This window comes from Lepisosteus platostomus, chromosome 3, assembly GCF_059453375.1.
Source record: "Lepisosteus platostomus isolate fLepPlt1 chromosome 3, fLepPlt1.hap1, whole genome shotgun sequence".
NCBI classification, from domain to species: domain Eukaryota; kingdom Metazoa; phylum Chordata; class Actinopteri; order Semionotiformes; family Lepisosteidae; genus Lepisosteus; species Lepisosteus platostomus.
The window spans coordinates 31,100,563-31,122,478 of record NC_142613.1 but is presented as its reverse complement, the minus strand read 5'-3'; the positions used below and the strand labels follow the sequence as shown (position 1 = coordinate 31,122,478).

The following is a 21,916-nucleotide window of genomic DNA, read 5'->3' as shown; positions in this document are numbered from 1 at the left end:
TCAGTTTTTTATAAATGTACAAAGTTACACTCCACCTAAAGATATTACCTTATACTAAGCTTTAACATGCCGTTGTTCCTTTTTTCACTCCATCACTTGTTTTCCAGTTCGATAATTTCATTTGGACTCTGAAGCACAATTTTTTCTGAGCAAAAAAAGTACATTTTTTATTCCTCACCTCAAATGTGGGTCTGTCACGGATTCTTTCCCATCGAGTTTTCACAGGTATAGTCTTGACAAAAGGTGCCATCCCTTGTGAGTACAGTTTACTCTGCTTATTCATGTTCATAACATTGATCTTAATCAGCTTTCCAGGGGTTCCACCCCGAACACTGAAATAGAACCAGGACCTGTGCAAAAGTATAAAAATATCTGCCATTTTTTGCTCTTTTTTTAAAGCCAGAGACAGATGTCGGTCCTCTCAGATTGTTCACACTCTACAGGTAACAAAAGGGTTATAACTTTCTTTTAAAAAAATACACTAAAAGCATTGAAGTGGCAAAGGTCAACAAAGAAATCATATAAAATATCAGTCCAAGAGTTTGTAAGCGAACCCACCCAGGCCTTAAACAATACAAATACCAGAAGGCATTCTGTTCTGCATTCCCATTGCTAGATGCTACTTTAATTTAAAGGGCACTACTCAATATCTCTGGATCAGAAATAAATTTCCATATAGTGCCTCTTCTCATTTATATTATTATAATTATATCAGTGACATTAATATAACGGATGAGTGTACTATAGCTGCATCTACCAACTTATTATACAAACACAAACCAGAAGCTCTGACTCCCATTTCATCCAACAAAGGAAAGGGAAGCACAAAATGTTCTTGCAGTCTGTTATTCCTACAGTATCTATCTTGTGTCTCTAGTTTTTGTCTTGGAGGTCAAATACTGGGACAGCTTTTTTGATGCATTCTGTGATAACTTAGTAATAACGTACCTTACAATTATTTACAAACATAATGCAGCAGAGACAAGCAGGCGTTTACCTGTTTAAACCTGCACCAATTATATTACCTCATAAGAATCAAAACACATTATCTTTTAATATTTATGTAACACACTGTGAACACTGGTAAAACCTTTAACCCAGTAAGGGACTAATGAAAAAAAGAGCATAACTATAATGAACTAGGCTTATTATAGATAAACAAATAATTATAAAAAAGCATAAATACATCACTAAAATTTCATTTTCCAAGCATGTTGTTTTCTCTTAGCAACCACTACAAGGAAGTGTGGCTTTAATCCAATGTAAAATCTATTGCTCTCATTATAATAAATCTTTTGACCCAGCAAACACTATAGTCTGTATAGGTCTTTGCAAAAATGAAAAATACAACTGGAAGCATTTGATGCTTCAGTTCACTCCATTTCAGAAGTAGACCTTAAAATGTCACATTCTGAAAGCAGTTCTGTGTCATGCTATGAGGTAATGTAGATAATAAGAGCATTAGTGCCTGGCACTGTTTCCATATTACCACTTGTCTGCTCCAAAAATCAATCACTGACCTCATCGCTTCTGGGAAAGCCAGCATGTAATTCCAAATTTCAAATAAATCCTGAAAGTATTAAGGCCGCTGTAATCATTTTCCCGCAATGCGAGTTGGGAACATATCTTTTGAGATACCACTGCATATGCACAAAGCCTTACCTGTTCCCATTTTCAAACTCTGTTTCCGCACAGTCTGGCTTAGTCCAAACATTGAACTCGTAGTCGGGAGTAGAGAGGGGTGCTCCCAGGCCCCCACATGAAGTGCTCCCATTAATAGCCGGGTCCCCCTCAAGCTCTGGATGTTCTACTTTTTCAACCCTGGCCAAATTCCCAGAGTCAAACTTGGAGCTGAAAATCAAGCTGCCAAACCGGAACTCCATGTCTGTACACTGTGCTTGAAGAAACTCCAGAGCAGCTTCATTTCTCCCCCAGCACAACAGAGGTCAAATTAATCTTCACATCTGAAAATACAATTAAAACATATAATACATAACCAAAATGTAACAAACTAACCATACATTCTTACACAGAAAGATGAAGACAATTACTAACCAAATAAATTACACCCTTAAGGAGTTGAAGTAGCAATATAATTAAATACATTTACTTAGTAGGTTTCCCAAATGATTTAATTCTATTGTTTTCCAAAAATGTGCATGATGGAGGGTACTCCTAAATAATCTGTAAATGTAAATATGTGCCAATTTAATGGCAAAACATTTCTTATCGAGAGCTCCAGGTAAGAGGTTGTGTTCCAACTATATGGGGATCACACTCTTCAGCCTGCCCATTCAGCAGTTCTGCATCCCTTTTTTATGGCTAGTAAAAAAAAACAACTGTATTTATAATTTTAAGATATCTTATTTTCAGTCCACACCATTCTGGAAACAATATCTGTGCATTAGCTGAAGATCTGATTCAGGAAAAACAGTGCAAATTCTGCCTGGTGCACCAGTCCTGTGCCTTCACAAGTATTTAAGGGGACACCGGCATTTGCTAATCTGATCTACCTCTGTAGACCGGAGAAAGCATGAAACCTCATTCCTTGAGATGACTTGTGGGACCTCTGCTTCAAGAGTATAAGCTGCTCCTGCCACCTCTGCATGCTAAACAATCCTTTGGATTCTGTCATGTGTCTACTGTCCCCACACCTGTGGGTGAGCCGAAGTGCTAACAGTATTCCTGGGTCCCTGGAGGTAGCATCTTTGCCGTTTGCACATGATGTGGCTCTTCTTGCCTCGTCTGACTGGTGTTGGATCCACTACTCAGTGAATCTGTGAAGTGACTTAGATTAGAGCCAATAACTCCCATTCTGAGATGTCAGTGTTTCCAGAAAAATAAGTGGCTTGCTCACTCCAGATGAAAATGGGATGGGATGAAAATCTACCCTAGGTGAAAGAGTTCAAGTGCCTCAGTGTTCCTCCATTGACGAGTGATGGCATATAGAGCATGAAAATGGCTGACAGACTGGTGTGTGCAGTGTTGCCAGTCCTTGACATCAGACAAAGAGCCCTGTTTACAGATCAAATCCTCGACTACAGCCATGATCTTTGGGCAGTGGAAGAAAGGGCAAGTTCATGGATATACAGTATGCAGTGGAAATAAGAATTATTTGCATGGCTGCTGAGTTAATGCTCCATGACATTGGAGTACATTCACTACTCCTCCAGACTAGCCCCTGGTAAAGGTGCATACCCTGGGAAGCTTCTGTTGGAACTAACTTACTGGCCAAACCAGGATATTCTGGAGAGAACACTAACATGCTGCTGTGAACCTTATTATTAAATGTGAACTAAAAATGGATGAATGACTGGACAAGTAACTGTATTTAATTTGAACATTTTCTTCACAGGTCTAATGCAGTACAGAGCAAAACAATTTATTAAAAGAAAAAGCTGTATCACATTAGTCAACATTTTACAGTCGTCCATTTTATATGAAAATTCACTGACATAAACCATTCCACATTCTATATAGTTAAATCACACTTTTTTGTTCACTAATTAAAAAACACAAATTAATTCTAGTAAAGAGGGGAAAATGATAATCACCCATTAAATATTATATTCAAATATTAGAGTCAAACCAATTATAGTACAGTATTATCACGTTTTGCAAGTATGTAACAGTTAATAGTGAAGTATCCTTTAACAAAGTATTCGTGAAACATATCTGACTTTAGTTAATAAGGATCGCTAGTAAAAGGCTGTTGACACTGCTGTTTAATATTCTCTTAATGTATTATGAGTTAAAGGGGTTTTCTAGATTAATTTACTCTTAAAAGTGTTATCAAATATTTGTCACTGAAAGCAGCAGTTACAGTCTCAGGAGATTTTATGTGTTCATTCAAAACTGCTCATATTCAATCTGCCTTACATATCGGTAAGAAAATCTCCTGGGCTCCTAGATAAGCATTCTCTTCTAAACTCACATCAAATAAGAGAACCCATATCAAGTTGAATGCAATACGGGGAATTTTGCAAACAAATTTCACCTTCTACAAAGTGAGAAATGTTCATTACAACATACTGAGCAAACATTTTGAAACAGTAATATTGATAAACAGTAATAAACATTTCCTGCTCCCATGAAAAAGACATCATATACCAAAAGATGTCCTTCCTGCATTGATGATTAATGACATAATCACACTGGGCTCTCATCTCTAGAGCAACCAAATAATCCAGACCACACTAACATTTAATCAAGTATTGTATAATAAAATATAATTCAAGTTAGTCAGTCCAAAGTAAAAAAAGCATTATTTTCAACTTTCCTGAAGTAACACTGACATCAACAGCACTGTTTGACATTTTAACTGTCTCCATTCACAGAATAATTTCATGATACAACTTCAAAGGTAAAGCTCATTCAATTACTGTTTCAGGCCTTGGTGTTCACACAGTAGTAAAATTCCATATACATCACTTCTTCTAAGAAACTGTTGCTAATGGAAAAAGGTGAGGTTATTAGACTGTATGAAAACAGAACTTTTGGTTAGATTCCACACTTAACACAAATGTAACCGCCATGCACAGAAGCTGATTTATACAGTACATGCTGTCCAACACAAAAGACACTTTTTTACACTGGTTAGTCATAGATAGACTCTCAGGTTTCAGTCTTTTATCAGAGCACCAGCAAACCTTTAAAGTAAACAGTGTTGCTATGATTAAAGCTTCTGCCAATACAATATTGAATTACTTAGATACAACTTCCTCATCTCACAGAATTCAAAATCCATGTACTGTAAGATTTCAACTACCCTTATGAACTATGCTGGAAACCGACGAGACATTCAAGGTCTGGTAAAATACAGTAGTGGTTTTCAATCAGGGGTACGCACACCCCTGGGAGTGTCTGAAGATGTACCAGGGGGTACCACGGGCTTCGCATCCAAAATGGCAGATTTTAATGTCCTTAGCTTTTAGTAAAATATTTATCAGCTAATTCTGAAATCATTTAGATGCTAAATGATATATGCACTTTTATTTTTCCACTATAATACAGCACATGTACGCATGTCTACGATAATCTTAGCGAGTACCTGAGGACCTGGCTGACCCTCCAGGGGGTACCTCAGCAAAAAAAAGGTCGAGAACCATTGAAATAAAGTATATTTTACTATCCTAAAATGAACTTATTTCTTGGAAAAATAAAATATATAACATGAGAATCTCCTTTTACCCCCCATTTTAATTTTTTATGTGCCCAGAGAGCACAACTAAGTCTTTGTGGATGTACCAGAAACTAAACCACAGTTTTAACATAAGACGACAAGAAGCAGTAATTAACAGTATCAAAACTTTACCTGCCACTAAATGCACACTCATATTATAATAGAGAATAACAACTGTTTCTCAGATTCCATTATTTACTTTAAAATATGAAGCAGGCTAAGAGGCTTCAAACAGAATATGCAATTAAAAAGTTTGAGACTTTAAAAAAATATATTTTTGTAGTAGTTTTTGTGAATACCTAACCTATTTTATCAATAAAGATTTATATCACAAATGGTGATGTTGTATATCCCAATAGGATTGTGTACCATTCGTAAATCTTTTGGCTGATTTAACTCACTTTGCAGCTATCAACACTTCAATAATGGTAGACAAAAAGATTCAATACTTATAAATAGTAATTGTAGTGATTGTTTTTTCAATGGTCCTGCATCAATCAAAATGGCAGCCTGACCCTTGTATTTGAAAATCTTCTTAAAAGAAACTGGAACCAAAATGAACTAATATTAAATATATTTAATCAATAACTAAACCTGTTTCACATTTGCACTTCGCTAGGTGCTGTGAAAAATCGTACATCCACAAGAGGTCACCAATTTTTTTGAAACATGGGCCTTACCGCAAACTGCTCCTGCATGCTCAAGCAGCTTGGCCAATATCACCAAAAATTGTTAGGAATAATTCCAGTGACTATACAATTAAAATAAGGAAAAATGGGAATTCTTTGTTAACCAAGGCATCAGACACCTAACTGCCATTTTGATCAAAGATTTCAAAGTCCATCTGCTCTAACGTAGTTTAAGTATTTAACTCCACTATTATGCCAGTTAATAACAGCTTGATATGCCAGGATAAAAATAATTAATTCTGTACATTCATAATTTAAGATGTACATCAGACCACCAATACATCAGTACCATACTACTGTGAACATTGAAACTAACCACTATGCGTCAACCAGGTGAGTGCAGTCTTTCACTGATTGATGAGGTCCCTTCCAACAAAGCCCATGGAAAGTCTTTAAGAATTTTTTCTAGGTATTCGTTTGTAATTATGTTCAGATATGTAAGTACTATGTTTGTAATTATATAATTATTGTTCAGACATTAGAATTATCATTGTTTTGAACAATTATTCATTTTTCACAATCTGAACATTAAAATAACTAATTTAGCACAATGAATTCCAATTGTAATTAACTCTGTATGTAAACACCATGTAATCGTTTTTCAGAATGTCTTAACAGTTTTCACTAGGAGGCTGTGTTACAATGTATAAATCACAGTAAAAAAATTCAGATTGATTGCATCTTCATTTTATTATGTATTAGTTTGGAAAGTGTGTAGAATTTCTATAGGCACTGAATATGTAAATTGCTCTGGGATTATTTGAAATAAAAAAGCACTACATAAGTGAAATTAATTATTAATAGATTTTAAACTGCTCCTGACAAACCATTTACCAAATGAACTCCAACTTTGGAGGGTAATATATAGAATCAAGAAGACCATACAATCTTAAGGTCAACATTTTTAATCTCTTTCATCTTCTATTTCATTTTCTTCACTTTGAAGATGTAGAATGATACTCATTACTATACCAATTCTTGATGTAAGACTTTGCTTCCCTCTTGCGAGGCAAATTACAGACATTTAAATAAGATATAAGATCACTTTGTTGGCCATATACAATTTCTTGTATTAGGAATTTGTCTTTTCTCATACCCAACCTGCTCTCCATGAGACACACAGATAGGGAGACAAGAGATTTCAGCCTTTTCAACACATTTGATTTCACATTTAAAGCTTAACTATTTCTTCACATGCAGAAAAAAAAAATCTTTTAATCTGGCTAACTGCAGTTAAACTAGTATTATAACAGTTATACCTCTATATATATTTTATTAAGTTTAGTGTCTTTGGTATTAGCATACATGGTTTTCATTAAAATTCTTACAAATTGCTTCATTTCTGAGACCAAGGCACTTTTACGGCAGCCATATCACCCTGCAACTCACAACTGGCAACCCACTGAAGCTAAGCAGGTGTGAGCCTGGTCAGTACCTGGATGGGAGACCGCCTGGGAAAAACTAAGGTTGCTGCTGGAAGAGGTGTTAGTGGGGCCAGCGGGGGGCGCTCACCCTGCGGTCTATGTGGGTCCTAATGCCCCAGTATAGTGACGGGGACACTATACTGTAAACAGGCGCCGTCCTTCGGATGAGACGTAAAACCGAGGTCCTGACTCTCTGTGGTCAGAAAAAATCCCAGGGCTCTTCTCGAAAAGAGTAGGGGTGTAACCCCGGTGTCCTGGCCAAATTTCCAATTGGCCCTTACTAATCATGGCCTCCTAATAATCCCCCTCTATGAATTGGCTACATTACTCTGCTCTCCTACCCACTGATAGCTGATGTGTGGTGAGCGTTCTGGCGCACTATGGCTGCCGTCGCATCATCCAGGTGGATGCTGCACATTGGTGGTGGTGGAGGGGAGTCCCCATTACCTGTAAAGCGCTTTGAGTGGAGTGTCCAGAAAAGCGCTATATAAGTGTAAGCAATTATTATTATTATTATTATTACTTTTATTAGTAGTAAAAATAAGATGTTACTCCTTGCAAAAACATAAAATAATTCTTATCTTTAAAACTAAACATCCATTATTTATTACGATATTTCATAATATTGACTTTTTAGGGGCATAATACATTTAATATTAACCAAGACAGTTATTCATTATTTCTTGCTACTAAACTTCATTCCATAGCAAACTTACTGCCACATTTGTTTATTGGTTTATGTTATTTAATGGCGAATGAATTACAACATCACAAACCTACTTGGTTCTTGGTATAATTGAATTCACATCATCTGTTACCACCTTCATGCAATACAGCTTACATGTACCGATGACGTTTTTGTTGTTCTGAACAATAAAAAAAACACGATTTTACAGAAAATGTAATTACTTAATCAGAACTACAGAAGGCGTATTATTCCACTTACTGATGATGATCTCTCTCACAGTCCACTGGATTCCCTGAGTAAAAGACATCTTTAAAACTGAAAACTGAAAAAGACACAAGCATTTTATATAAATGAAGAGACGCTTTGCTTTTAAAAAGTCAGTTAAAAAAATCAACAAAATTCTTACCTGTTGAGTCGCAGATTATTTGCAGTTAGATATGCCCATACAAATAACGCAATGTATAAGATTTTCTTCGAAAAAAGACCTCCCTAAAATAAAAAAATCTTAAAATGCTTCACTACGATTTTTTTAAATTAAAATAGAAAAAAAACTGCAATAGAACTTATTAATACTCAAACTGACTTGCGTTATCCTTTACTTCAGTGTGATGTGAAGGACACAGGTCTGAGATTCGTTAAGTAGTTGAAGGTACCGAAGGCAATGTAAACAATATCAGCCTTATAATTCCTTACTATAACAGGTTCGTGTTTTTCAAGGCTTTATTTTTGTCTATTTTGAAGCAACTGTTTTTTTTAAGAGACGACTTTCAGTACACGGTAGAAGACCGCCACCGAATGACAGTTCCAGACCTTTCTGATTTCTTTTTATAAACGGTATGCTGTTTCACGCAGTTTTCCAATTTGCCATACAACCCGATTAAAAAAACACATTAGAGGGAATAGCAAAAACGCGCCACGTTTATGCATAGACGAATAAAAGGCTCGTTGACAATTTCTGCACGCATCACAAGACGATAACTGGCAATTCTAATTATGTATATCTAAACAAATTGCAAGGACGCAAAATGTTTTGATGCACAGCTCAAAACATATTTTAAAAATCTTTTAAAATTTTTAAATTCTGCTTGCCCGACCAGGTTAACTACCCAGTTCCTACTACAAATTACAAAAGCGTATTTGTATAAACAATTGGCTTAACAAAATGCAACTATATATTGAAATGAAATCGTTCTGCATTTAATAATTTCTTCGCCGAAAAAATAAGATTACAACTGCGATAATGCAACCTAAGTAAACAAACTCTATTTGAGACTATTAATCCTACGCATCCCCTTCCGATCGCTAACCAGCTCTTTAAACCCAAACAAACCCACCAGTCCCAGTTTCTGTGGTGCGACAAAAAGCTGCTCATTGATTGGCTCAGAGCATGGAAACAGACGCCCAGAAGTAACGAGTGTGGGGATTGGTTGTGCCGTCTACCAGCAGGCAGGGCCTGCGGAAAATGAATAGAGCGCAAATCGTCGTCAGGTGAAAATTCGGGATCCGACAGAATAGACGAACTGGAGTAGTAACAACAGATGACCAAGATGTTATACCCATAAATCAGTAGATCTTTAGGAATTTCTTTGCACCGACTGGGCAGGGGTATTCTATATATATATAGCTTACTCTAATTATAAATCGTTTTCATTAGGAGGCGGTGTTTCTTCAAATTAAATGCGAAACTATCTTTAATAATAATCTGATCAATGTTTGTGGCATGTTTACATCGTGGAGTTAAAGAATTTTGCTGGAGAATAAATTAATCGTAGCAACGCCTAGGCAATTGGTTACAAATCCTTGCCAGTTTCGAGTGATTCCTAAATTGTGCTTGGAGAAGTCACGTGATTGTCATAATGTGAGTATTGCACTCACAACAGGAATCCCTGGTTTTAATTATGACTGATTCTTATATATTAGAAAACCCAGACATGGACAAGACGTTGAGTGCTGCCAGTATCTATTGTAATATATAGTGTAAGTTGAACTGCAGTGTACAAATTAAGGGGAAATAAATGAAGATTGTATGTTGTAAATACTTAACTGGTTTTTAATTAAGTTTACCATAAAGAATCATCGTTGTCTTTGATTACAATATGCATACGCCTCTTTTATCGCAGCCACCTTGCAGCCTAGAATCTCAGTAGCTTCTTTCGTTCCTGAGATATAAAGTCTTCCTTTTCGAGGGGTGACCTTGCCCAGCCCCCTACAACGTCGGAGGGGAACCGGATCGATCTCATTCATTTGTGCGTTTGTGCTGTTTTCGTTTCCGAGATATATCGCCTTTTTTGTTCGGGTGATCACGCGACAATGCACGATGACTTTGACCTCTAGTCACCCCGTCTGCTGAGTTCAACCGCTCTGTCACTCATGCGAGAGTAACAAATCTGCAGTTTTGTTTCTGTTTGTCCGGGTGGGGGGGCGGCAGTTGTTTTTGCTTTTAATACCGGTATCTTCTGTGCGTTTCTGTGATCAGAACATTTTAAATTGTCACCAATATCATACCCTAATCGGAAGAGTTGCGGATGTAGCCATAAAAGGCGAAGATTAGCAAACAACTGCATGTTCTTAGAAAGAGACTTTAACTAGCACGTCTCGATTTTTCGTAGCTGTGTCCTTTTTAAAAAAGAAGTAATCGGTTGACCCGGGTAGTTCATAACGTAACTGCAAAACATTGGGAACTCTACCGTCTCGCACATGCAGACCGCAAAATATGGAAAATATTTTTATTTTCAATTTGTATTTAATTTAAAACAACCGAATATACATCGAAGGTCTTAAAAGTCAGTCATTGTCCATGTCTTCGTATTTACAGTGCTCTTACATGCAAACATTAGGTCACAGTCCTTTGATTTGTGTATTTCTGGTCAATACTTGGTGTAGAATACAGTTTGGGGCACACCCTGACTTCTGAAGACACAGATAAAAGTGCCTTTGTTAAGTCGTTATATTTCTCCAAGCTGAAATCGTGTCTTTTGCAATGTAATGACCCAGGACGTGTTTGCTTGTCCAGCTCCGGGATGTCAACCCCCCAAGCAAACAACACAATCACTGAAACCCACTGCATTCGTTAGTGCTGAGTTTGTGCTGCTTTCATTAACGAGATATAGCGGTTTTTTCGGGTAATCACGTGACGGTCTTCAAGACAGTTTAAAGGTACCAACCCACTCAGTACTATTAATTACTCGATGTGATGAAAACTGAAAACAACGAGTGCAATTTGTTTCGGTGCAATCTTCTCGCGAATTGCAATTGTAATCTATATTGACAAATGTAACATTATTTTTCAAGTTTCACTAGCATGTGTAACAATCATAATGTTCTCGACAAATGAAGCTTTCAAAGAAGTCTTCGCTGGAAAATGCAAAAAATATATCAGAATTCAGTTAAACTCTAAACGCTGGGGTCAACTTATCATAGATCACAATTGAAAGATCTAATGGTCGTGATCTTTATGTATTCGCGTCATACTCCGAAAAACGGAGGCGCTATATTGAAATGCAAAGCGTCCACCTCACCAGACTCAGATTTCTCAAAATGCATACCCGTTTTTTTCAACACATCAAGCAATTAAAAGTACCTTTGTTGGCTAATTTCTGAGGTCTGCATGTGTGAGACTGTAGAGTTTCCAATGCTGTTTTGCGGTTGCGCCTTTTAAGGCTACATCCACAACTGTTCGGATTAGCGCATGATATTGGTGACAATTTTAATTTTGCTGTTCACACAAACGTACAGAAACGCCCCCCACGTGGGTAAACGGAGAAACAAAATTGCAGAATTGTTATTCTCGCACCAGTATCAGAGCGCTTGATCTCGGCAGACGGGGTCACCAGAGGTCAAAGTCATAATGCATGGTCTTGTGATCACTCGAGAAAGAAGGCGCTACATCTCAGGAAGGAAAGCAGCTGAGAACTTACTTTCAACGGCACAAACCCGCACAAACGCAGCCCTAATGAATGAGACCAGTCTGGTTCCCCTACGACGTTATAGGGGGATTGAGTGACGTAACACCCCAAAAAAGAATGCGCTATATCTCGGGAAAGAAAGAATCTGGGAAATTACTTTCAAAGGGACAAACGTAGCACTAACGAATGGGGTGGGTTTCATTGTGTGTGCTGTTTGTAGGGGGGCCAACTTCACGGAGCTGAATTTGCTTCCATATTGCTGCCAAAACCTTATCAAGAATGATCCAATCAGAATGTCTGTTTTAAGTCCTGGTACCAAGAGTCAGGTCTGGGCTTTAATCAATCACGTGTCAGAGAGCTCCTCCCTCCTACCCTCCACCCCCCGCTGTTGAACCTGCAGGGCTTGGAGGATCTGCTCTTGAATGTTTGCTACTGAAATACTTTTCTTATTTGCAAAGTAATCGCATTGGCGTTTATTTTAAGTTCAGTTCACTTTATTGTCATTCTGCACCTATACAAATATCCAAGAGAGAGCGAAATATAGTTTCTCCTGGCCCGAGGTGCACAATACACTAGAACAGTCAGTGTAATGTCACAGTACAACACAAAAGAACATACACGAGGGAGGATGGAGAATCATTAGCAGCTATTGAGGTTGTATTGGTATATAAGCACAAATAAAACAATGTAATGAACAGATAAATAAATGAATAAATGGGTATTTACAGTAGTATAGATAGTACTGTGCAAATAAGCAGCCATATCACCCTGCAACTCACAACTGGTAACCCACTGAAGCTAGGTAGGTGTGAGCCTGGTCAGTACCTGGATGGGAGACCTCCTGGGAAAAACTAAGGTTGCTGCTGGAAGAGGTGTTAGTGGGGCCAGCAGGGGGTGCTCACCCTGGAGTCCATGTGGGTCCTAATGCCCCAGTATAGTGACGGGGACACTATACTGTAAAGAGGTGTCGTCCTTCGGATGAGATGTAAAACCGAGGTCCTGACTCTCTGTGGTCATTAAAAATCCCAGGGCGTTTCTCGAAAAGAGTAGGGGTTTAACCCCGGCGTCCTGGCCAAATTTCCCATTGGCCCTTACCAATCGTGGACTCCTAATAATCCCCCTCTATGAATTGGCTACATTACTCTGCTCTCCTCCCCCACTGATAGCTGATGTGTGGTGAGCGTTCTGGCGCACTATGGCTGCTGTCGCATCATCCAGGTGGATGCTGCACATTGGTGGTGGTGGAGGGAGTTCCCATTACCTGTAAAGCGCTTTGAGTGGAGTGTCCAGAAAAGTGCTATATAAGTGTAAGCAATTATTATTATTATTATTATAAGCATTCTGAAATACAGTTGTGGTGGGGGGAGTGGGAGACAAGTGCAGACAATAGTGCAACATAGTCATAACACGACAGGGTAAACATTACAGGGCGTACATTCAGTGAGTCGGTGGTGATAGCACAGCAGTGGATGGTTGTTCAGCAGGTGGTGATCAGTACTGTATGTGTGCTGTTTGGAATTCAGTAATCTAGTTATTGATTCTACAATATCCCATATTCTGTTAAAAAAATACCTTGGTGCCCTCGCCTGGCACTGTGGTAGAAGAGCGCCCGGCTAGTCTGTGAGGTGAAGGACAGGATAGGAGTAGTAGTGGCCAGGGCGGTGACTAGGGGAGCAACTGTGGAATGGAGGTACACAATTGTAAGATCACTCCAGTTTATGTAAATAGTTTCCCCGGTTGTGCATCCCTTTTATACCCGTACACACTTACCACCATATCCCTAAGTACATGTACCCCAAATGACGCTAGTGTGTTGTGCCCTGTTTCTATTGAGTTTTCTTCTTGATGCTGCAGTGCTGAGAACTGCCCTGCCCCACATCATAAACAGTGTGGGGTATAAGGGTGATCTGTCAGCTGGAATCTCTGATGTGGGCAGCAGTGTCAACCTAAAAGGATACTTGGGGGATTTCATTCCCCAGGAATCTGGATGTTGACAAGGGTGTCTTCTTTCTCCTCTTCTCTATGTTCTCTTCACAGAGCCATTAGCACAGGCAGTGAGACATGACTCTGTCATTAATGGCCTGGTGATACCGGGGGGGCACGGGGGAAACCCTGAAGATATGCCAGTACGCAGACAACACGACGCTGTTCTGGAGTTTGGACAGGGGGTTGAAGAGAGCCCTGCAGGTCATGGAGCAATACTCCAGAGCCTCAGGGTCAAAGCTCAACCGCTGGAAGAGCAAACTGAAGTTCTTCAGACCCTGGAAGGACAGGATAACAGTGCTGTAAGGTCTCGAGGTCTGCATGGAGCCCCTCAAAATACAGGGGGTTTCGTTCAAGAGCCAGGACAACGAGACCATCATGTGGACCGAGAGGATTACCAGGGTGAACGTGAAGCTGGGTCTGTGGAAAACCCCGTCACTGTCCCTCACAGGTGTTGAAAGTAGACTTCCTGCCAGCTTTGGTTTACCTGGCGGTGGTGTACCCGCTGCCGGCCAGACTCAGATTAGCGCTGCAAGGGATGGTCTTCAAGTTCGTCTGGGGCGGCAGGTACGAGTACGTCACGAGGAACTGGATGTGCCAGCCAGTCGAGGAAGGGGTTAGAGATGTACCACATTTCCCACTGAAACTCGACTGCATCTTCTTCTGCAACCTCTGTCGGGTGCTGCGGGAGCCCATCAGCCATAAGTACCAGTTCCTTATCAGGCTGTGGCTCTTCATCCCAATGTGGCACCTGGTCAAGTGGACACACACTGGGCCCAAGGCAGAGAGGCAAATGGAATTCTACACCCACGCTGTCAAGTTGAGCAGGTGGTACGAGACCACAAGACAGCCAGAGCTCTGCACCAACCACAGAGCCCTGTTCAAGAAGGTGAGGGGGGAACTGGTCGCCGACGAAAGGTCTCATCCGGCAGAACACAGAGTGGGGAGCGAGAGAACTGGAGGAGAGGATCTTGGTGGACCTCAGAAGGAGGATGAAGCGCGTCGTCCCCAAATGGAGCTTCTCCACGGTGAGGGAGCGCTGGAAAGGACTTTGGGCCCTCAACAGGGACTAATCTTTAATTGCGTAAATCTGGCCTCATCATCCACTTAGATCCACATGGATTGATAATGGACAATCATCCCGTTTGGAAAGTTTTTATTGCATGTTAGTTTCACACCTTGCTAGAATATTTACTGATTGTTAGAATGCTTTCTATTGTGAGGTGTTTTGGAAATAAAGTTATTTTGATAGAAAAAATATGTGTTGCACAAGTAGCGTGAAGCTAGTTACATTAACTGACACGAATAATCCGGAAGTGTATGTAAATAGCCGAGTTCTACTTCTTTCCTGTTCCGTGCAGGTTAATTTAAATTTACCCTGACTTTATGGCTTAGAGATCGACTCACAGACTATTCAATCCCCTTCAAAAATAACAGCAGCTTCCTTAGGGGTTCCAGTTGACATTAGAGCTTTGCGGAGATAAAGTTTAGAGATTGCCTTTTACATTTACCTTTTTATTAGAAAGACACATTTTGTACTGATGCACAAAAACAATACTTGACCTTAAGACAATGGGTTGTGAAGCAATTACATTCTGGGATCTTGAAGTCAAGATTTCACCGTCTTGGTGGTCTGAGACAGGACATTCTTAATACATTTAATTTTAATACGAGAATGGTTAATTTTAATTATAATTAGGGCACATTTTTACCTGGTTTAAGACTTTCTGCGTCCTGGAGGCGCTGGGGGATCTCACCTATACTACCTGACTTGCATCAAGAAATGTTGAGGAAAAAGCCAATAAGCCAATAAAGGATCCTTTCTCCTCTAGACCTCCTCTGTTCATGCTTATTCTTGTCAGCTAAAATTGGGAGACATTTTAATTCAGGGGATTACATTACACTACATAGTATAGTGGCTCTAAAAAATAATCACATACAACTTTGTGGATGATATTCATGTATTTTGGTCTTGGCCCCCCATTGTGATTCAACTACAGTACATGCATAAATTACTGCAAAAACAATATTGTACAATTACACAATGGCTACAATGAGGAGCTCCACTTTAATGTTATTATTATTATATTATTATAACTAATTTGAATGCATGCATGCTAGTGCAATTTTTATAAATGTGTCTTACGTCGAGATATTTCATTGCATTTCATCATCATTAACTTTTGCATTCAATTTATCGGCAAATCTTTGCCAGCTACGGCTTTATGACGCGATGGTGCAACAGTTTTTATCCAAATAGTTTGAACCGTAATACATGCTCACTGGACGAAGACGCACTGCCTATCGCTGTGTTTGTGCTGGCGAAGATAGAAGACTCGATGCTCGACCCTCCTGCCTTCTGAGGTTGGTATACACGCGCAGTTAGTACGCTAGTTTAAAGTTGAGTTGCTTTAACTAGACAACTGAAAACAGGAGTAAGTATGAAGTCAGTTATCAGTTTAATTAAATCCGGATAATCAGAAAATTTCAAGTTATATAAGAAGTTTTTTTTTAATTTTAAGAACTAGTTAAACCTGCAAGGTAAAACAGCCCCTCGGTCATAGGACTCAGGGAATGGGGTTGAACATCACATTTATTAACTCAAACTGGGGAATTAACACACGCACACGAAGGGAAGAGGCTATCTCCCTGCCTCCGCCCCACTATATACAGTCCCGTAGTCCCACCCCCAGGGGCTGTTCTCAGCCCGCCTTGTGTGCGCATGGCTAAAGAGCCCCGCGTGTTGCTACAAATTGTATTACAATATAATTATGTTTGAGGAAAAGGCTCCTGTTGTGTATTTTCTTGATATTCAAAAGCATGAAGTCAATTAAGTACTGAACCCATAAAATCTTGTTTAAAGTGATAAGTTGGCTCCTAAGTCAAGTCTTAATCATTTTTCAGTAATTTTCCTTCAAAGCTAAGTAGAACTTAATAATGAGTACACTCTTACAGGACCCATTGCTTTGCAGTAAGTGATTAGAGACAATACATCCATCCATTTTCTAACCCCTTTTCTAATTCAAGGTGATGAGGGAGCTAGAGCTTGTTTTGGCAAGTAACGCACAAGGTAAGGCACACCATGAAGTTGGTGCCAGTCCTTTACTGGACACACACACTCATACCAGGGCAAGTTTTACCCAAAGCCAATTAACCTACCAGTATGTCTTTGGACTGTGGGAGGAAACCAGAACACCTGGAGGAGAGACTATATATAAATATTGTGTGTTAATCCAATATATGACCATTGTTGATAAAATAATGTTTTCACACAAAAAGTGTTAAACTAAAATGTGTAACTTCTGTGTTTTATCATGTTCATAACTGTGAAAATCAAACTCAAAACCTATAACATATACTAGGGAAATAACACTAAATAAAATGTAGTGTCTCTTATTAAACTTTAAAACACCAAACCTATTAAACTTACTTTAAAAAAAAATTAGATTCACAATGCAGTTTTTAAAATTCATAAAAGCACATAATTCAGAAGCCATGGTAGATGGCAAGGGTGTCTAGCTCCTGGTTAGAAAGTCCTGGGTTCAATCCCATGTAGGGACAAACTATGTAACTTGCTCTAAATCCTTCCAGATCGTTTCCAGGTCCACTCAGCCTGCTTTCCAAATGAGTACTGGTGGTTTATCTGGGGATAATAGGCCAGCCGGACCACATCACCTCCACCTCCAGTGTTGGATGGTTGAGGAAAAAAGGCCCTTGCCCCCCATCCCCCCATGGCCCTTTATGGCCTGAAAAGGGACCTAACCTACCTAAAACACATAGTTTAGGAGTGTCTATATTCCAACTGTGATGGTAAACCTAATTCTGTTTTTAACACAGTGTGTGAAGTCAGTCACAATATACAACTGTTGTAAACAACTGTATCATCCTGCGACCACCACCTGGTAGTTCACTGAAGCAAAGCAGGTGTGAGCCTGGTCAGTACTTAGATGGGAGACTTCCTGGGAAAAAACTAGGGTTGCTGTTAAAAGTGGTGTTAGTGGGGCCAGAAGGGGGCACTCACCCCACAGTCTGGTGGGTCCTAATACCCCAATATAGTGACAGGGACACTATGCTATAAAAAGGTGCTGTCCTTTGGATGAAATGTGAAACCGACATCCTGACTCTATGTGGTCATTAAAAATCCCAGGGGGTTTCTTGAAAACAGTAGGGGTGGCCTACTGTAGTTAATTAATCCAAAGATCTCATCCAGCCACTTCTTAAAAGAAGTCAGGGCTCAGCTACAATAACATGGCTGAGTGGTTTCTTCCATACTCCCACAACACTTTGTGTAAACAAGTGCTTCCTGTTCTCAGGTTGAAATGCATTTTCAGACAGTTTCCACTTGTGCCCTTAGGCAGTAGTTCACTGTTGATTCTGAAGAAACATGTTGACTTAGACAGTGCCTTTTATCATGGGAGCCGGTCCTGACTCCCGTAAAGTGCTTGTTTAGGACCCTATGCGGACGGTATAATCCGTAAGTGACTGGAGAAGGGCAACAGGGCAAACACAGCTGGAACAGGACGGGATTACAGACAGGGAGGTGGTGACCGCAGTGATCTGGTACTGTACTTGGTGGGCCTGGCAAAGGCAAACGAGTCCAAGGGGAGTCCAATTGGGTAAAAACAGGATGCAGTCCAAAATCCAATACTGGGAGATCCAAAGACAAAGACAAACAGAGGGAACAGGAAACCAGGAACACAGAAGATAAAATCATATTGGAGCCAGGCGATCCGAGCCCTGGACTCAGATGGTCAGGACACTGTTCTGAATCCTATGCCGTTGGGCTTGCAATGCTGAGAGCAGAACTTCGGAGGCACGAGGTTTAAATAATACAGGGAAAAACCAGGGACAGGTGTACATCATAAAACTAAAATACAAAAAGGGTCGGAGTGCCCTCTGAAGGAGGGATGACGATCGTGACACTTTGGGGACACAGCCTTCTCTGTTCAAGGAACAAGTAATAGGTTTATTCCATGCTGAAAAAAAGAAGAAAGAGAACACAACGTTTCGGCCGTGGAGCCTTCTTCAGGTGTGACACACCTGAAGAAGGCTCCACGGCCGAAATGTTGTGTTCTCTTTCTTCTTTTTTTCAGCATGGAATAAACCTATTACTTGTTCCTTTGCAGCCTACGCATGCTGACGCAGCTACCCACCTGAACTACTTCTCTGTTCAAGGCTAATATGGTTCATTACCTTCTGTAAATCAGTGTAAGACATTTGCTTAAGCCCAGCATGCATCTTGTTGCTCCAATGTGTATGGATGCCAGAGCAGCAATATCTTTTTCATAACCTGGTTACCAGAACCTTACAGAATATTCTAAATAACGTCTTTGTAGTCCAAGTCCAGGACAGACCCTTGGTGGCAGGGAGGGCTGTGTTTGGGCATAAACCTACCAAGACCGAGAACAGACAGTCTGATTGGATAATTAGTCATTCTTGGCGAGTACTTAAAAACAAACTCGAAGAAGGCTACACAGTTGAAGTGTTGTGAAATTTTCTTCTCTTTTCAGCATGGTATGAACCTTTACTAATTCTTGGTAAGCATCTTCGTTTTGCAATTCGAAGGTTTTAACTTCGATAGTCGCTGTTCAACCTGAAAATGAAACTGAGCGAAGAATTTTACTACAGATAAAACTCCATAAATACATGACATTACTATTTTGTTTCTTTCTTAATGTTCAAAATATCTATCTGTAATTTGCGGTCACGGTAAATTGAGCGCACTCTTAAACGGGCCTTACAATTCACAGTGAGCGATTAGAGACAATGCAATTTTGTGATTTTAATTTCAACATACACCCCATTAAAATTATTATTATTTTTATTTTGGAACAGTATAATACCCAGGAACACAAAAACCAAATTCAGTGTAACCACATGTATTGTCGACTATTAAAATTTAAAACGTTTTATTCATTTTTAAATTACAAAGGAGACGGAGCTTTCCGATTGATTTTAAATCAATAAAATACCAGAATTGTTAAAATACCACGTACAGATTTAGATTTATCTCAAACAACATCGGAGTAGTGAAGTCAATAATGCCGCCAAACAACAGTTATTTTGCAAATAAGAAAAGTATTTTAAAGTGGGCGCAGAAGAAACTGTACTACACCCGCTATCCCTGGCGTTTCCAGGTTGAAAAACACTAATCGGCATACGATTGGCTAAACTCACGGCCCGAATCGTGGTAGAAGGAAGGCTATTGGGCGAAATTGCCAAGAATGAGAGCGGACACTGTGATTGGACAATACTTAGTAAGGTCTTGGTAGCTACACGGGCGTTGATTGGCTAAATCTACCAAGATTGAACAGAGAATTCGGCTGCAAGGAAAGCGCCATGGTGTGTAGACGTGTTACCCGATCTTTAAACTTATTTTATAGTTTTTTTCCTGTTTGTTGAGCTGCAAAATCCAAATCGACTGCAACACGATACACGATTAACCTGGTAGAAAAGTAAAAAAAGTGGAGGATGCGGGCATCGATCCCGCTACCTCTCGCATGCTAAGCGAGCGCTCTACCATTTGAGCTAATCCCCCAGCTTGTGGAGACGGGCTCGTAGCTCAACGGTTTGAATATTGAATTTGGAAATGCAGAATTATGAGGTTGCTTCGCAAAGGGAGTTTATTCCATTAGCCAGATAACTTTAGTAATTATGTTGACAAAACTCCGGCCTTTCGGTTTTACTAAGTAAGATTGAATTGTATCCGTTTAGTAACTATAGCGACACATCCTCCCATTTCTAACCTGTTCTGTGGAAAGTGGTTTGAGTTAAGGCTGACTTCACTGGGCTTACCTCACAGACCACATTAATACGCTGCAGAAATAGCGTCACCTTTATTCTCAGATCTAGTTGACATTATAGCTTTGCGGAGAAAAATTTAGAGATCGTCATAACCATTTACAGTCGGCTGGTAATTTTTAATTTAAGCAGACAGCATATACTTTACATTCACAATCTCTTGACCCCATATGGTGTTATTACAATTAATTGTAGCACTGTGTTAACAGGAACTCAAACTCTAAGTTTGTGCTTTTTTTACCATGTTAGCAATTCGGAGCGCTTCATAAAGCGTGTAGTGTAATAAGGAAAGTGGTGTTTGCCCTAAAACAGTTCTTTTGCGTACATTCACAACGTTTCCGAGCCATACAATAGTGAATAACTTTAAACAGGAGTTTCATATAAAATATTATTATCTACTGTGCACGTAGCGTCGGTTCCAAATAGCTACGTACCGTTATCTAAATATTCAAGAGTCCATATGTCATTTGGGATCCTGAAGTCACAATTTCATTTTCTTAGTGCTCTGAGAGTATCCCTAGACAAGGCAGGTGACATGTTGCATGCTGCTGTGCCACCCTAAAGAAAGGGAGAGGGTCCCCCCAAGCGTACCCTGTGATGACCTTCCTCCCAATCACCTGGATCAATAGCATAGCTGTCGTTGGCTAAAATTAGGCAACATTTTCATTCCAAGGGTTGCGCTACACTGTATATTCTAAAAAAGAACCTCATACCATTTTGGATGATGATATTCATGTGTTTTGTCGTGACCTCCCATTGTGGTCCAGCTATGTGCGTAAATTACTGCAATTACTGCTGCATGAAACAATATTGTGAAAGTACACAAATACTTAAATACGAGATCCACTTCAATGCCATAATAATGTAAATTAATTTCTGGCAACCCATTTGTGCTCACGCAATTTTCACAAATATCAATCATATCTTGAGATATTTCATTACAGTACATAATTAACATACCCATTCTATTTATCGGCGATTCATTGCCAGGCTATAACGTCATACAATAATAATAATGATGTGATTTTATTTTTATATCGCCTTTAAATGTAGTTTTTCAAATAGCTTTAGAGCAAAGGTATAAAAAACAGTTAATCTGAAAAAAGGGTTTTGATTCTGGGTTTGAATGAGTTCAGGTCAGGTAACGCTCTGATATCCATGGGGAGTAATTTCCAGTGTTTGGGGGCATGACAAGAGAAGGCTCTGTCACCCATAGAGGGTAGACGAGATTGGGGACAAAGCGG

The 21,916-nt window shown here is 39.5% G+C and overlaps 1 protein-coding gene and 1 non-coding gene across 6 annotated transcripts in view; both read right to left on the bottom strand.

The window, feature by feature from the left end:
* agbl5 (AGBL carboxypeptidase 5) overlaps positions 1-9,329 on the bottom strand; it is a 30,198-nt gene extending 20,869 nt beyond the window's left edge. For 4 of the 5 annotated variants that reach the window (XM_088625193.1, XM_088625194.1, XM_088625195.1 and 1 more), the window contains exons 1-4: positions 8,390-9,329; positions 8,242-8,305; positions 1,663-1,964; positions 179-350 (exon numbers count right to left, since the gene is read on the bottom strand). In XM_088625193.1, the coding sequence (XP_088481319.1) occupies positions 179-350; positions 1,663-1,883 (393 nt within the window). In that variant the 5' untranslated portion in view covers positions 1,884-1,964; positions 8,242-8,305; positions 8,390-9,329. The remainder of the gene's footprint in view (positions 1-178; positions 351-1,662; positions 1,965-8,241; positions 8,306-8,389) is intronic. The other variant, XM_088625192.1, reaches the window with a different exon arrangement.
* An 11,007-nt stretch (positions 9,330-20,336) lies between these two features.
* trnaa-agc (transfer RNA alanine (anticodon AGC)) lies at positions 20,337-20,409 on the bottom strand. Its single transcript has one exon. It is a non-coding gene; the product is annotated as a tRNA-Ala (tRNA).
* Between the last annotated feature and the right edge of the window lie 1,507 nt (positions 20,410-21,916).